The sequence below is a fragment of the Podarcis raffonei genome, chromosome 7, assembly GCF_027172205.1.
Source record: "Podarcis raffonei isolate rPodRaf1 chromosome 7, rPodRaf1.pri, whole genome shotgun sequence".
Classification (NCBI taxonomy): domain Eukaryota; kingdom Metazoa; phylum Chordata; class Lepidosauria; order Squamata; family Lacertidae; genus Podarcis; species Podarcis raffonei.
The window spans coordinates 5,172,939-5,189,663 of record NC_070608.1 but is presented as its reverse complement, the minus strand read 5'-3'; the positions used below and the strand labels follow the sequence as shown (position 1 = coordinate 5,189,663).

The 16,725-nt window shown below is 44.0% G+C and overlaps 1 protein-coding gene across 5 annotated transcripts in view; it reads right to left on the bottom strand.

Moving 5' to 3' along the window:
* Nucleotides 1–16,725, bottom strand: part of TSNARE1 (t-SNARE domain containing 1) — a 448,733-nt gene that overhangs the window by 313,721 nt on the left and 118,287 nt on the right. For 3 of the 5 annotated variants that reach the window (XM_053395181.1, XM_053395179.1, XM_053395180.1), the window contains exon 1: nt 9,026–9,136. The exons of the other annotated variants lie outside the window; for them this stretch is intronic. In XM_053395181.1, coding sequence (XP_053251156.1) covers nt 9,026–9,110 — 85 coding nt within the window. In that variant the 5' untranslated portion in view covers nt 9,111–9,136. Of the gene's footprint in view, nt 1–9,025; nt 9,137–16,725 lie in introns of those variants that run through there. 5 annotated transcript variants of the gene reach the window in all.

Genomic DNA, 16,725 nt, shown 5'->3' with positions numbered 1-16,725 from the left:
ACTTACCTAATTAAAATATGCAATAACAATTCCATCAGAACGTTAAAAGACCTGTAATTAAAATATTACATAAAATAAGGCAGTTAAAATGCATGACAATTAAAACTGTTGCAACAATAAGATCAGAAGTTCAAGTTCAGGGGAATGCCTTACGAAGCTGATGTCCCTGCGGAAGCCAGCAGAATGCCAATACTGATGGGGCTCCTAATATTTCAGCAGCAATGCTGACACAACTAGTGCAAAAGCCCACCTCCATGTCACCACAAACCAAAAATCCTCAGGCTGGGGCAAAAATGACCAGGTTGCATTTGCTGATCGTAATGTCCTTAACAAGGCAGCCGAGTTGAGGATGGTTTCTGGCAAGAAGGCGAGCTAGTTCTCTATCTGGTCCGAATGCCAAAAAGGGGTTCCCCATTCCTGGCCCAAACCATCCCCAACTAACAGTCACCACTAATAATGTCACTCATTAAAAAAACAGAGTGAGAAAGCAACAGCTTCAAAGATGGCTATGCTAGTACAAATATTTAGGATCAGGCTGCCACATGAAATTGTAAGAGAAAAGATAATCACTGTACTACCGTAGGAAGGCTATAATCAGTATAAGAAGTCTCACTCAGATGCCATCAAATCTGAGAGCGAATCTTGTGGCTTTATTGCATTCTTCACCGTAACAGTGTGTTCTTGCTCAAAGCCCAACAAATTGGCAGTTTTGCAAACCACAGTGGCCCAGGGTGTCATTACTATGCTGTTCCCATAAAAGGAGGAACAGAGTAAATTAAGATGATATAATTTTATTGACCTGGTTTGTTAGTGAAAACTGTACGCTCAAAGCATGTGTTTGAGTGTCAATGTTTTCTAGGTTGCAAAATAGAAACAATGTTTCCTAGAAGCTTTCCTTGTTCCCGGCTCCCATTTCTTTTTCACTTGTCCCCGCTTTTTACTTTTCTTTGTCTGAATTCAGCTTGCACAAATCTCAACAACTCCATAGGTTAGTTATTTCTGGCATTAAAAGGAACCAGGGCTACCACTATGAAGAGAAGTCCCAGTATGGGCACAGAAACTGCTTTTGTTGCCCTGCATGATGACCTCTGTTGGGAGAGAGACAGGGGAAATATGTCCCTGTTTATTCTCAACCTCTCAGCAGCTTTCAATACCAGCAACCACAGTATCCTTCTGGAGCAGCTGTCTGAGCTGGGAGCAGGTGGCACTGCAAGGGGTGGTTCCAGTCCTACTTTGATGCTCGCTCCCAGAAGGTGATGCTTGGGGAGTGCTTTTCAGCCCTGTGGAGCCTTCAATGTGGAGTTTTTAGGGCGAAATTTTACCCCCTATTTAACATCTACAGTGGTACCTGTTGAGATTTCTATTCCACCTTAAGGAACAGGCATGTGGAACTGTTGCATGTCACATGTCTGTTTACATTCCAGCTCAGTATGCTGGGAACTTCCATTTGTGTATAGCTTTTGCTTTTGCTGTTCTCACCGAGACGACATGAAAGAGAGACGACATGTTTCTTTGTTCTGATTTATGATTAATAAATCATATGCCATGGGAGCATATTCACCCAGTGCTTTTCCAGCTGCACTGGCTCCCGGTGGAGTACAGGGTCAGATTTAAGGTGCTGCTTTTGACCTTTAAAGCCCTTCATGGCCTAGGACCCTCGTACCTATGGGACCGCCTCTCCCGGTATGCCCCACGGAGGACCTTAAGGTCCATAAATAGCAACACCTTAGAGGTCCCGGGCCCTAAGGAAATTAGATTAGCTTCAACCAGAGCAAGGGCCTTTTCAACACTGGCTCCAGCCTGGTGGAACGCTCTGCCTCATGAGACCAGGGCCCTGCAGGATCTGATTTCTTTCCGCAGGGCCTGTAAGACAAAGTTGTTCCGCCTGGCCTTTGGCTTGGAGCCAATTTGATTCCCTCCCTCCCTCTCTTTCTTTTTTCTTTTCCTTCTCCTCCTGCGATGAGGCTACATTTTAATGTTTCAATATTTTAATGTTGTATTTTAATTTTGCTTTTAAGTTGTAATCATTCAACTTGTTTTTATTATCGCTTGTAAGCCGCTCTGAGCCTGGCCTTGGCTAGGGAGGGCGGGGTATAAATAAAATTATTATTATTATTATTATTATTATTATTATTATTATTATTAAATATTTAGCTGTAGAATGACTTATGCCTCACACCTACTTCTGTGTGCGCATTACACTCTGCTAATTGTGTGCCCTGAAGTTCGGGTCGCTGATTTACATCGGAGCACGGGCCGATGGAAGGAGACATCTGAGCTGGGGTTGCCAGCTGGCCTCCCGGCCCCTCTGCATGTCCATTCTTAAACCAAAGTGTTCTTAAAACAAGGCACACTTTTCCATAGCAGCGGGGGACTCAGTTTACAAATGGAACACACTCAACAGGAAGCGGAACATGTTCTGCTTCCAAGGCAAAGTTCACAAACCGAAACACCTCCTTCTGGGTTTGCAGAGTTCTTAATCCAAGTTGCTCATAAACTAAGCTGTTATTAAACCAAGGTACCACTGTACATGAAAGCACTGAGTGGCATCATTTGGAGTTTTGGAGCACGTTGTCAGCAATATGCTGGCAACACACAACTCTGCTTCTCCTTTACATCTGCAGGAGAGGCAGTGGAAGTGCTGGACCAGTGTCTTGCTTTGGTAATGGACTGGATGAGAACCAACAAACTGAAGCTCAATCCAGATTAAGATTGAGGCACTGTGAATGGGTGGTTCCCTAGACCAGATGGCTAGGAGGTTGCCTGCTCTTGATGGGGTTACACTTCCTCTGAAGGAGCAGGTTCATAGCTTGGGGGTACTCCTGGATCCTCTGCTGTCAATTGAAGCTCAGGAGGCCTCAGTGGTGTAGACTGCCTTCCATCACCTTTGGCTGGTGGCCCAGCTACACCCTTATCTGGACAGGGATAGCCTAACTACTGTGGTCTATGTTCTGCTTGGATTACTGAAATGCATTATACGTAGGGCTGCCTACATATGGTTCATCTGGTGCAGAATTTGGCAACCAAGGTTGCTCACTTGGGCAATACAATTTGAGCATCTCACACTGCACTGACTGCCAATTAGCTTCTGGGCCCAATTCAAAGTGCTGGTTTCGACCTATAAAGCTTTAAACAGCTCAGGACCACAATACCTCAAGGACTGCCTCTCTCCGTATAAACCACCCCGGACTCTGTGTTCATCATCTTCTTTGTGGGCCTCCGTCACGTGAAGTCCAGAGGGTGGCAACACAAAAACGGGCCTTTTCTGTAGTGGAAGATTCCGCGTTTGTGGAATGCTCTCCAAGGGAAGTTTGCCTGGTGCCTTCATTATATATATTTTAGGTGCCAGGTGAAAACATTCCTGTTCAACAAGGCCTTTGGTTGATTAATATCCTACAGCCTTTTAAATGTGTCTGTGGGGGGGGGGGGGAGATACTGTTTTGTTGTTTTGGTTTAATTATTTGTCTGTGTTTTATCTTGTATTTCATTCTGTGAACCACCCTGAGATCTTTTGACGAAGGGCAGTATACAGTGGTACCTCGGGTAAAGAACTTAATTCCTTCTGGAGGTCCATTCTTAAACTGAAACTGTTCTTAACCTGAAGCACCACTTTAGCTTATGGGGCCTCCTGCTGCTGCTGCGCTTCCAGAGCACAATTTCTGTTCTCATCGTGAAGCAAAGTTCTTAACCCGAGGTACTATTTCTTGGTTAGCAGAGTCTGTAACCTAAAGTGTCTGTAACCCGAGGTAAAGGTAAAGGTACCCCTGCCCGTACGGGCCACTCTTGACAGACTCTAGGGTTGTGCGCCCATCTCACTCAAGAGGCCAGGAGCCAGCGCTGTCCGCAGACACTTCCGGGTCACGCGACCAGCGTGACAAGCTGCATCTGGCGAGCCAGCGGAGCACACGGAAACGCTGTTTACCTTCCCGCCAGTAAGCGGTCCCTATTTATCTACTTGCACCTGGGGGTGCTTTCGAACTGCTAGGTTGGCAGGTGCTGGGACCGAGCAACGGGAGCTCACCCCGCTGCAGGGATTCGAACCACCGACCTTTCGATCGGCAAGCCCTAGGCGCTGAGGCTTTTACCCACAGCGCCACCCGCGTCCCGTAACCCAAGGTACCAATGTATAAATTTAATAAATAATAATAACAACATCAGTCAGAACAAGCTACTGTTCCCAGCATCCTAACGTAATGGGAAATTGTGGTTTGCTCAAACTAAAGAGGAAAGGAGAATGTTTGGTTTCAAGTCTTGCAAAAGCTTGCTCACCACCCGCTGGAGTTTAAAGCCATCTGGGTCTGGCAGGTTCACCTTGGACAAAGCTGAAAAACAACAAGAACGTGGCTACTAAAGTCTTCCCATTTGACACCTGTCAGTCAAAGCTGTGTGTGCATGTGTGGGCGGGCGGGCGGCTGCGATGACTGTCAGACTTCCCAAAGTTTGCTCCCCATCTCTTTCCCCTCCTTTGCACTTCAGGAAGACCAAATAACTTCAGACAAACAAAGCATATAAACAGGCAGGAACAGCCGTCATAATGATGGGAATAGATGGTGAGTCATACAATAAAGACAATGTAGCATTAATGGAGCGTGATTCATTGAATTTAGAGACGACTAGAGAAAGGTGGATTAAGTCAGCAGTTCCCAAAGTGTGGGGTACCTCCCACTGGGGGTGGGGCAGAGTGATTACCTGGGGGGAGGGGATTGATAAGAGGCGAGGGGCAGTAGTGGGGACTTTGAAAAGCTGGCATCAAGTCCATCCTTTTTGCTGAATTAAACTAAATAGTTTTAAGTGGATTGTGAATAAATGTGCAATTAACTGTTACCATTTTGAATTGTATAACAACAACCATTTATTATTTATACCCCACCCATCTGGCTCAGTTTCCCCAGCCACTCTGGGTGAAATACAGTGATTCACCAAATAGTATCTGAAGAAGTGTGCATGCACATGAAAGCTCATACCAAGAACTAACTTAGTTGGTCTTTAAGGTGCTACTGGAAGGAAAAAAAAAATTGTTTTGACTATGGCAGACCAACACAGCTACCTATTATTATATTAAATATTAAAAGCTTCCCTAAACAGGGCTGCCTTCAGATGTCTTCTAAAAGTCAGATAGTCATTTATTTCTTTGACATCTGATGGGAGGGCGTTCCACAGGGCAGGTGCCACTACCGAGAAGGCCCTCAGCCTGGTTCCCTGTAACTTCACTTCTCACAGTGAAGGAACTGCCAGAAGGCTCTCGGAGCTGGATCTCAGTGTCCGGGCAGAACAATGGGGGTGGAGATGCTCCTTCAGGTATACTGGACCGAGGCCATTTAGGGCTTTAAAGGTCAGCACCAACACTTTGGATTGTGCCCGGAAACGTACTGTATTGCATTATTATCTTCCTTAGTGGGACATGCAAACTGCTATTAGGAATAATGTTCTTAATAGGGTAGGGGGCAGTGGGGATGAGTTCATGGAACCAAGGTGACTGTGATTCAAAAAAGTTTGGAAACTGCCAGATTATCCCAAAGCCAGTTTATTTAAACAAATAAATATATTGTGGTCAACGGGACAATTAATGAAACAGCCCAATTGCAAAATCAATATGCCAATACTGAACTTTCAACTTAATAAATAGGACACTCAGGTCTCACTGAGGTGTCTAAGAAGCAGAGGCTTGCAAGACTTGAAAAGGGCCAAAGCTCAGTGGGAGAACATCTGTCTGTCGTGCAGAAAGTCTCATGTTCAAACTCTGGTATCTCCCGGTAAGCTTGAATATGTCCCCTGCTGAAACTCAGGAGAGGCACTGCCTGTCAGTGCATACACTGCTGTGCTAGATGGGCCAAGTATTTGTCTCTGTGGCGCTAGGGACGCGGGTGGCACTGTGGGTTAAACCACAGACCCTAGGACTTGCTGATCAGAAGGTCGGTGGTTCGAATCCCCGCGACGGGGTGAGCTCCCGTTGCTCGGTCCCTGCTCCTGCCAACCTAGCAGTTCGAAAGCACGTCAAAATGCAAGTAGATAAATAGATACCTCTCCGGCGGGAAGGTAAACAGCGTTTCCGTGCGCTGCTCTGGTTAGCCAGAAGCGGCTTAGTCATGCTGGCCACATGACCCGGAAGCTATATGCCGGCTCCCTCAGCCAATAAAGCGAGATGAGCGCCGCAATCCCAGAGTCGGCCACGACTGGACCTAATGGTCAGGGGTCCCTTTCCTTTACCTTTAAGGCAGTTCAGGATTCTTTTCCTTACTGATAATTCAATTGTTTTAACTTTTTCTGCGAACCACCTTCAGGGTTTTCTTTTTTTACGATCAAGCGGTGTACGGTAAATAGAGGTGTGTTTTACCCAGAAAATACTCACAAGCAGCCTGATTCTGAGCAGGTATTCCTAATCCAGGCACCTCTCACTCCTGCGCTGCAAGTATTTTCTGCATTAAAAAATCATTATTTGAAAGATGCATGTGCCTATCAAAAGAGGCACGACGTATCGTGCACATGTTTGATCACTGCCGGAATATGAAGGGGGGGGGGGGGGGACACATTTGAGAAAGAGGCCCTTATCCCACACTGCAGTGTGGGATTTCTAAATTAGTCATCTCGTCTACGGAGATGGCTTTAAAAGGCAGAAGACTGTTTTCTAAATTAGCTCCTGTTACTTAACGGACTGACATTTTCCATCACTGGCAGTGACGACTTGGGAAACTTCCCAGCGTGGGCATATGCCGCTTCAATCTGACGTGCCGGGAAATCTGGGGGAGCCACAGACGGCTCGGTGACGAGACCGGAAATGAAAGCCAAGAGAGATGATGGCAAGCTCAGGTGATCGGCTGTGTTGTCACCCGATGAGTGTCAATCGCTTGTGTTTTGCTGCCATGCAATGACTCGTGGAAGGACTGTGGAGCAAGGCAGGCATTAACGGTCTCCCCCACATGCCACGCTTCATGCCAGCCCCAGAGATATATTGTTTACCTCCCCGTTTGCCACCCGGCCTCAAAACCCTGGAGCCATTCATTTACTCACTCCCTTTGCCTCTGTTTTCATATTAAAGAAGCTGCCAGTTCCTTCCACGTCTTCCTGAGAGTTGATATGACAGCCATCTTCGAATACTTGATGGGCTGTCACATGGAAGAGGGAGCAAGCTTGTTTCCTGCGACTCCAGAGGGTTGGCCCCGAACCAACGGATTCAAATTACAAGGAAGGAGATTCCGAACTGAACATGGGGAAGAACTTTCTGGCAGTGAAAGCTGTTTGACAGCGGAACAGACTCCTTCGGAAGGTGATGGACTCTCCTTCATTGGAGAGTCTTTCAAGAGAAGTTGGGTGATCATCTGTCAAGGATTCTTTAGCTGTGATGAGTGCATTGTGGGGGGTTGGAATAGACGCCCCCGGGGTCCCTTCCAGCTCTGCAAATCTATGTTTCTATGAACCCACATGTTCTTCAACCTTCAGTGCCCAGATGTTGCCACACAGCATCTCCTGTCACCTGTGACCATTGGATCTGCTGTCTGGGCATGGAGGAAGTAAGAGTCTAGTACAGGCATAGGCAAACTCGGCCCTCCAGAAGTTTTGGGACTACAACTCCCATCATCCCTGACCACTGGTCCTGTTAGCTAAGGATGATGGGAGTTGTAGTTCCAAAAACATCTGGAGGGCCGAGTTTGCCTATGCCTGGTCTAGCGGCATCCCAAGACACTGTTTTGAAGAACAATGCTTAAGACTGCATTCACATAGTATTTATTCCATTTCCCCGATGTTTCCTTGTTAATTTCCACATATTTTAACTTTCATATAAAGTAAAAGCCACTTTTGGAAAACTAACGGAATTTAGTGAATGCTTAATGCTTATTTGCAGCTCCCTTAAAGTGATGGAATTTAGGGCTGTAAATTGTCATATAGTTCTTTCCTACTATCTCCATAGAAATCATAGAATCAACCCCCTGCAATGCAGGAATATGCAACTGTCCCATGCGGGAATCGAACTTGCAAACTTGGCATTCTCAGCACCATGCTCTAACCAGCTGAGCTATCCACTATCATGGGGAAACGGAAGCAAGCATGTGTGAAATGGGTGGAGGACAGAGGCATGCTCCAATGATGTTCTTTCCTGTGTCACACAATGTTTGCTGGCGTGAATAAACATGCCAGTATATTGCTCTAAAAGCCACAGTTCCATAACACAACAGGTACCTCAGTGTGAAAGGAATGTTAGAAAATGGGGAACAAGTACTAGCATTATATTTGGGGAAGCTAACACAATATTCCTAAAGGTCAGGGTTCCACCTACTCTATAGGATGTGGGTAGCACTGTGGTCTAAAACACTGAGCCTCTTGAGCTTGCTGATCAAAAGGTTGGCGGTTCAAATCTGAGTGATGGGGTGAGTTCCCGTTGCTCTGTCCCTGCTCCTGCCAACCTACCAGTTCGAAAGCACACCAGTGCAAATAGATAAATAAGTACCACTGTGGTGGGAAGGTAAACAGTGTTTCCGTGTGCTCGAGTTTCTGTCACGGTGTTCCGTTGCACCAAAAGTGGTTAAGTAATGCTGGCCACATGACCTGGAAACCTGTCTGTGGACAAATGCAGGCTCCCTCAGCCTGAAAGCGAAGTGAGCACTGGAACCTCATAGTAAAATTTGACTGGACTTAACCATTCAGGGGTCCTTTACCATTTACTCTCTGGAAAACACACTTGGGGAGTGTTGTTCCTGGGCGGTAGCATCAGACTCCTCCTGAAGACCCATTTATTTAAACATGCTTTCCCTGGATCAACTGATTCATCACGCTGCTGTGTTTAATTATTATTACTTATTGATATTTTACTGGAAGTTTTATTGATAAAATTCTCTGTTTTTATTGATGCAGTTCTTTGCAATTTTTGTTATAAAGCTGCATATAGAATTTCCCTTTCCTATTTTAAAAACGATCTTACTGTACGTTATGTAAGCCACTTAGGGGTTTTGCATATGGAGCAGAATAATAACAATGATAAAATAATAATAATAATAATAATAATAATAATAATGATAAAATAATAATATACCTAAAGGTTGGTATCCTTGTCTGGAAGGCCCGCCAAAGGGGCTCCTGTTTCCAACGCCACTTCCATCAATGGAACCGTAAGACATTTTTTTATCAGACAGCTCTGGAGTCGAGCTTTAAAGCTGCACAAAAGAGAAAATGCACAAAATTTATTTAAAAAACACACACACAGAGAGGGAGAGAAATCACATAGGAACACAGGAGTCAGATGCTTAGTAAGTCTAGCTTAGTGTTGCAGAGGATCTACAATATCTCTGTGGAGGTTTAAGGCAGAGAGAAGGAAACTCAGTTTGAGAATACCAGAGTGAAGAGGTGAGGTTTAGGAGGTCTTTAAAATAGAGAAAGCTGAGGAGGATCTAACGGGAGTGTAGGGGGAGGTAGCATAAGATTCCCAAGAATAAACATAGCTCCATGAACGTAGAAGGTCCCAGGTTCGCTCCCAGCATCTTTAGGTAGTTTTGGGAATGTCCCTTGTCTGAAATCCTGGGTAGCCTGTGCCAGTAAGTAGACAAAGCTGAACTACATGGGCCAATGGCCTGACTCTGTTTAACGCAGGTTACTGTGGGTTATGTCTATGAATTGGTGCTGGAGGAGACTCTTGAGAGTCCCACAGACTGCAAAAAGATCAAACCTCTCCATTCTGAAGGAAATCAGCCCTGAGTGCTCACTGGAAGGACAGATCCTGAAGCTGAGGCTCCAAGACTTTGGCCACCTCATGAGAAGAGAAGACTCCCTGGAAAAGACCCTGATGTTGGGAAAAATGGAGGGCATAAGAAGAAGGGGACGACAGAGGACGAGATGGTTGGACAGTGTTCTCGAAGCTGCCAACATTAGTTTGACCAAACTGTGGGAGGCAGTGGAAGACAGGAGTGCCTGGCGTGCTCTGGTCCAGGGGGTCATGAAGAGTCGGATACGACTAAACGACTAAACAACAACATGTCTATGAATAGTGGGATGATCTATTTTGAATATAAAATGGGCATTTCGATAGGAAGGATAATTCTCTCTCTCTCACCCCAAACCTTGACCACTGTGCTAAATCTTTGGCAATTATCTGTCAATCATTCATTGCCCAGAACTCAAACATGTCAATGCACTGTCTGCCAAATCAATTCCTAGCAATTTAGGTCAGTTATGAGATCTCTCTCTCTCTCTCTCTCTCTCTCTCTCTCTCTCTCTCTCTTTCTCTCCATCATCCAGGGCCCATCACTTAGCAATGAGCTGCCTTCCATCGCTGTGCATTCCAAATTTATGAGCAACTGCTTTTGTTAGACCTTCCTTTGAGAGAATGTCGACGGCCAGAACACAGCCCTGGAATAATTGCACAAACCCCCGTACTCCCATTGAGTTATACACTGCGCATGTCAGAGGTCAATCGCAAGATCTGTAAGGCAGGATTACTCCCCCCCACCCCAATTCTTTTTTTCATAAAAGGGACTCTGGCTTTAAACTCATTCATGCCCTTTCCCCTCAGATGTTTTGTGAAGCATGCTACATTCTCCACGTCTTTCAAGAAAGGTGCCAGGAGGTGTTTTAAGAAGTGGTATGGCAAAAGTCTCTCGAATTACTCGCTGCAAATGACTGCTGAGCCGAGCTGCTAGAAATGGAGTCTCAGTATTTAATAGGGAAATCGGTCTATAATTCTTTACTTGTGTTTGGTCCGCATCCTCTTTTGGAATAAAGGTTATAAATGCATCTTTCCAAGTCCCCGGAATCTCTCTCTCTTTTAGAATATTGTTCATTACTTCTTTTAATGGTGTTGTTAGGACTGTTCTCAACTCTTTATAGTACCTTGCTGTAAACCCATCTGGTCCTGGGGATTTCCCATTTTTCAATTCTGTTATTACCTCCTTAATTTCCTCATTATTAATCGGGGTATTCAGCCTTTCTGTTACCTCTGTTGGAATCTTTTGCACCTCTTTTCCTTTTAAATATCTTTCTATTTTCCTCATACTGTTCTTTTCTTTGTTCTTATACAACTGTCTATAAAAGTCCAAAAATCCTTTTCTAATACCCTTAGGGCTAGTTATCTCTTCTCCATCCACATTAATGTTATTTATTGTACTTTGTTCTTTCCTTTTCTTAATCTGCCAAGCAAGCCATTTTCCTGATTTATTTGCAAATTCAAAAGTGCTGCAGCACTTGAAGTGCTGCAGCAACAAGTGGGTATTGAAGCTGTAAAAAAGGTTAAATATCTGGGAATATGGATAACACCAAAGAACATCGATTTGTATCAAAATAATTATGTTCCGGTGTGGAATCGAATTAAGAAAGATTTGGAGGGATGGGGGAGGTTAAAATTATCTTTTTGGGGCAGAATCTCAATGGTAAAGATGAACGTGCTCCCAAGGATGCTATTCTTATTTCAAATGATCCCAATATTAAAAGGAGTAAAGATATTTGAGGAATGGCAAAGAATGATTTCAAGATATGTCTGGCAGGGCAAAAAGCCGAGAATTAAATATAAATTGTTAACAGATGCAAAAGAAAGAGGAGGCTTTGCCCTGCCAGATCTAAAATTATATTATGAGGCGTCATGTCTTTGCTGGGTAAAAGAATGGATAAAACTTAAAAATACCAAACTATTGGATTTAGAAGGCTTTGATGCCAGATTTGGGTGGCACGCGCATCTATGGCAAGGGAAGAAATTGGGCTATAAATCGTTTGAAAACCACATCTTCCGGAAATCATTAATGGAAGTGTGGGACAGATATAAGAACATATTGGAAATGGGAGTCCCACACTGGTTATCCCCACTAGAGATTATGGGAGTTAAGAAAATCAATATGAGAAGTAACTGGATTACTTATGGAGATTTAGTGGTAAAAGAAGATGGGAAATGGAGATTAAAATCATACGAACAAGTAAAAGAACATGTGTCTGACTGGCTGCACTACTATCAGATAAGTAATATGTTTAAAAAGGATATGAAAGAAAGAGGGTATAAGGAAAAAGATTCGAAATTCCAAATAGAAATTGTTAATAATGATTGTAAGATAATTTCAAAAATGTATAAAATTCTATTGGAATGGTATACGTTGGATGAGGAAGTTAAAGCAGTAATGATCCATTGGGCCAGGGATTTAGGGTACAGTATAGATTTGGAAGATTGGCAAAAAATATGGAATGAAAACTTGAAGTTTACAGCATGCACTACGTTGAAGGAAAACACCATGAAGATGGTATACAGATGGTATATGACCCCTGCTAAATTAGCAAAAATGTACAAAATCTGTAATAAATGTTGGAAATGCGGGGAGAAGGAGGGTACATTTATACATATGTGGTGGGAGTGCAAAAAAGTGAAGGGATTCTGGGAACTGGTTTATAATGAGTTAAAGAAAATGCTGAAATATAGCTTTGTGAAGAAACCAGAGACCTTCTTGTTGGGAATAACTAGAAATGATATAAAGAGGAGGGATCGCAAAATCTTCCAATATGCAATAACAGCTGCGAGAACATTACTGGCCCAAAGGTGGAAGCAGAAAGAACTTCCAAGTATTGAAGAATGGAGAGAAAAACTGACAAATTTCGCAGAACTTGATAAACTAACTGGGAAAATCAGATTTCAGAGAGACCATGAGTTTTTAGAGGACTGGGGGAAATTTAGAGATTATTTGAAAATTGTATGTGAGGAAAATATAACGCTAGTGTGTTTCAAAGAAGCTTTGTGAAAAAAACAAGGAATATTGCAAAAATGTAAAAGAGGATGGAAAATGTATCAAAATAGTAATATTATAATTAAGGAATGTGTAGATAAGAAATTAAGTATGGATGATTGTCAGAGGAGTTGAGGGAGGTCGGATAAGTTAAAATAAGTGATGTTTAAAATTGTATGATTGGAGATATTATGAAAAAAACTCAATAAATATTATTAAAAAAAAAAAAAATAGAAATGGAGTCTCAGGCTAGGCTGGCCATGACAATAATTCAGATGTATTTCCAAACCACAGTTTGAAGGTCAGAATCTCCACCGTGGAGTCATGTGGTTCATCATTCCCTTGCATGCGTGGGCTCTGCCCTCCCTGCTTATCACTTGCCATATTTTACTATGACGTACAAATCAGCAGCAGCATCCTTAAAATCTCTGTTTGCCTGTTTCAAACCATGGTGTGGAGGTGGAAAACTAACCATGGTTTACTGATCTGCATGTCACAGAAGCATAGCTACAAAAACCAGGAGGGAACCAGAGAGAGGAGATTTATATGTACAGTGGTACCTCGGGTTGCAGATGCTTCAGGTTACAGACACTTCAGGTTACAGGCTCCGCTAACCCAGAAATAGTACCTCAGGTTAAGAACTTTACTTCAGGATGAGAACAGAAATCGTGTGGCGGCAGAGCAGTGGCAGTGGGAGGCCACATTAGCTAAAGTGGTACCTCAGGTTAAGAACAGTTTCAGGTTAAGAGCGGACCTCCAGAACGGACCTCCAGAAGTTCTGAACCCGAGGTACCACTGTATAGATCTTATCTATCATCTATCATCTATCTATCTATCATCTATCTATCTATATCTATCTATCATCTATCTATCTATCTATCTATCATCTATCTATCTATCTATCTATCTATCTATCTATCTATCTATCTATCATCTATCTATCTATCTATCTATCATCTATCTATCTATCTATCATCTATCTATCTATCTATCTATCTATCTATCTACCTCTATCATCTATCTATCTATCATCCATCTATCTATCATCTATCTATCTATCTATCTATCTATCTATCTATCTATCATCTATCTATCTATCTATCTATCTATCATCTATCTATCATCTATCTATCTATCTATCTATCTATCTATCTATCTATCTATCTATCTACCTCTATCATCTATCTATCTATCATCCATCTATCTATCATCTATCTATCATCTATCTATCTATCATCTATCTCTATTTATCATCTATCCAATATCATAACTTGCCAGCCAAAAAGGACTTTGTGCACTGTTCAATAAGATAGGATGCCCACCTAAGCTCCACAAGATGATTGTCTCCTTCCACGAGAACATGTGGAAGGACACCGTCCAGGATGATGGCTCACCTTCCCTATAAAAAGCAGTGTGAAACAGGACTGTATTCTTGCCCAAAACCTCTTTGGCATATACTTCTCCCTATTGTTGTTCTATGCCTTCATCTCAACAGGAGATGGTGTGTACATCCACTGAAGGATGGCTGTTCAACCTGGCATGTGTCGACACCAAGACAAAAGATTGGTGGGTTCTTATTCAAGAGTTGTCATTTGCAGATGGCACAGTCTTCACAACACACTCCAAACATTTTGCCCAAGCCTGCAAGTAGTTCAACCTTACCATCAGCCTGATGAAGACCAACATCCTGGGTGAGGATGTGACCAGCACTCCACATGTCAGTATTGGTGACCACACCCTTGAGGTGGTAGACAATTTTGTCTACCTATGGGAGAAATTGATGCTAATGCCCAGAACACATGGATGCCAACAGGATGTGGGCAACTTACACCTGTCAGGATCGAGAGCTCAGTGCCTTGAGGAGGAGGTGGGTTGCGGGCTTCACGGCCCCTCCATGTGCGCAGGGGGTGGGAGGCCAGCCCTGCGTGACTGAGGGATTCCCGGCTGTGTCATCCCCTAGCCAGCCAATCGGGTTGGTCCGGGAGTGTGACATGCCCCATGAAGGCAGGATGCAGCCAGGGATCTCCCTCCTTCTCTGCCTTCCAACTGCTTGGTTCCCCACCCTCCTGCCCTTTAAGGATTTCGTTCCTTGGCCTTGCTATGGACCTTGGTTGGTTGCCTTTGAGGGGCCTGGTAGGAATTTTTCCACTTGGCAAATTTGCACCAGCCACTTGGTTTTCACCTGCCCGGCATATTGAAGGGTAGTCCGTTAAAGGATTCTGGGGGGGCGTGGCCCTGTCCGAAGCCAAGGGAGGTGAGGGCCTAAGGCACGCCCCTTATCGGTGACACCAGGGGAGCTCTTGGTTGATGTGCATCAGCAGGACTCCCCCTACTGGTGGTTAACCCTTCCTGGACTTCCAGCGGACAGGCTGGAGTCAGATATCGTCGGTTAGGTCCAATGCCTAAGCCAATACCGCTCATCACCTGTAACCAATAAAGTTGTGGCCTTTTTTAGCCCCTTAACCTTAATAATTGTGTCATGTGTCGTTATTTCTACCTGGGGGGGGGGTGGGTGTCATCCTTCCAAGCAGATATTCCCAGCATGTTTGCACACCTGTCTCAGCAATGGCTACGCTGACTTGGTCATGTCCACAGAATGGAAAATGGTAGAATCCACAAAGACAGGCTTTACCGGGAGTTGGCTTCAGGCAACAGGCCCACTGGCAGACCAACTCTGTGCTGCAGAGAGGTCTGCAACATGACACGAAGGCTGGAAACATCAACCATGCTGTGCAAGAATCCCTTGCATATGACCACAGAGCCTGGAGACTATAAGTCAGGTTGTGTATCCACAGGAGTGACCAGAGAAGGAACGTCCGATGGGAGGAGTGCACATGCAGCAGCAAAACTAGATGCCTTCATCTGCCCCAGCCCCAGCTGCAACAAAACATGTTTCTTCTGTATTGACCTCTACAGCCACAGTAGACAATGGTTTGACTTCACCCCTGAAGGTACTCTTACATTGTCTCCAGAGTCACATTCCAATATGAACTGTGTCTGAATTTAGCCGGTGGGGACTGTAATACTATGGGGTTTCTGTATTAGGACTCCCAGCACCACAATGCTGACAACTAATAATTTTCAGGTCCCGGGCACATTAAACAATGAAACATCCTCCCTGATCTTTCTAGGCAGTTCCATAAAAGAGGACAACCCAGGAAGCAAGAAATACAGTTTTCCCAGAACTGATAGATGTTAAGGGTAATGTCATTTGAGCGGTTAATGTGCATGAAAAGTGGGCCCCGTGAACATTCAACGCACTACATGGGTAATGTGCACATAATCCGTCTACAAAGATGGAATTGTGTGCTTTTACCAGTCAATATATACAGTCCCCAACAGCCATAGGGGAATGTGCATTTCTCAACTGCACATTAACTGCTCGGCTTACATTACCTCTCACACACATGCATACATACATAAAATATGATCTGATATTTATCTGTATCAGTAGAGATTGCCTGGGACTGAAGGCAAAGGATGCGCTCTGCAAATGAACACCAGCTTTTCTCAACTGATTACAGCTTCCACAAAGCACATATATAGGGGTTAATACCCGGAGTCATTGCCTTCAGGGCCTCAAAACACAGGCAAAGTAAATAGAATTCTGCACAGTTCTCTGTAACAGGAGAATAGCAGCACACACACACACACACAGATTTGAGGCAGTAAATAAACTCATTATGTTGTCCAAATGCCCTCAGCATATTTTGCCTCTAGGAGAGGCTTTCCTGCTTCACCAAAACAGACCACAGCCTATGCAAAAAAAAAAAAAAAAAAAAAACCCTTGTCAAAATGCCTCAAGGACACTGCAAATGTGAAGGGCATGCCCTCAGGCATACAAGATACCTTATCCTCAGCAGGGCAATCTTGGTCCTTTCTCATCGCTCCCCGAGACTTGTAGCATTCGATGTTTATTCCTGTTTTAATGTGAAACTGTTACTCACAGCTCTACCAAAGCAACAACTTGAACAGGTTTGGGTTTGTTGCGTTATTTGTTTTGTTTCGTTTTTTAAAAAGCAAAAGCTTTCCAGAGTGCCCC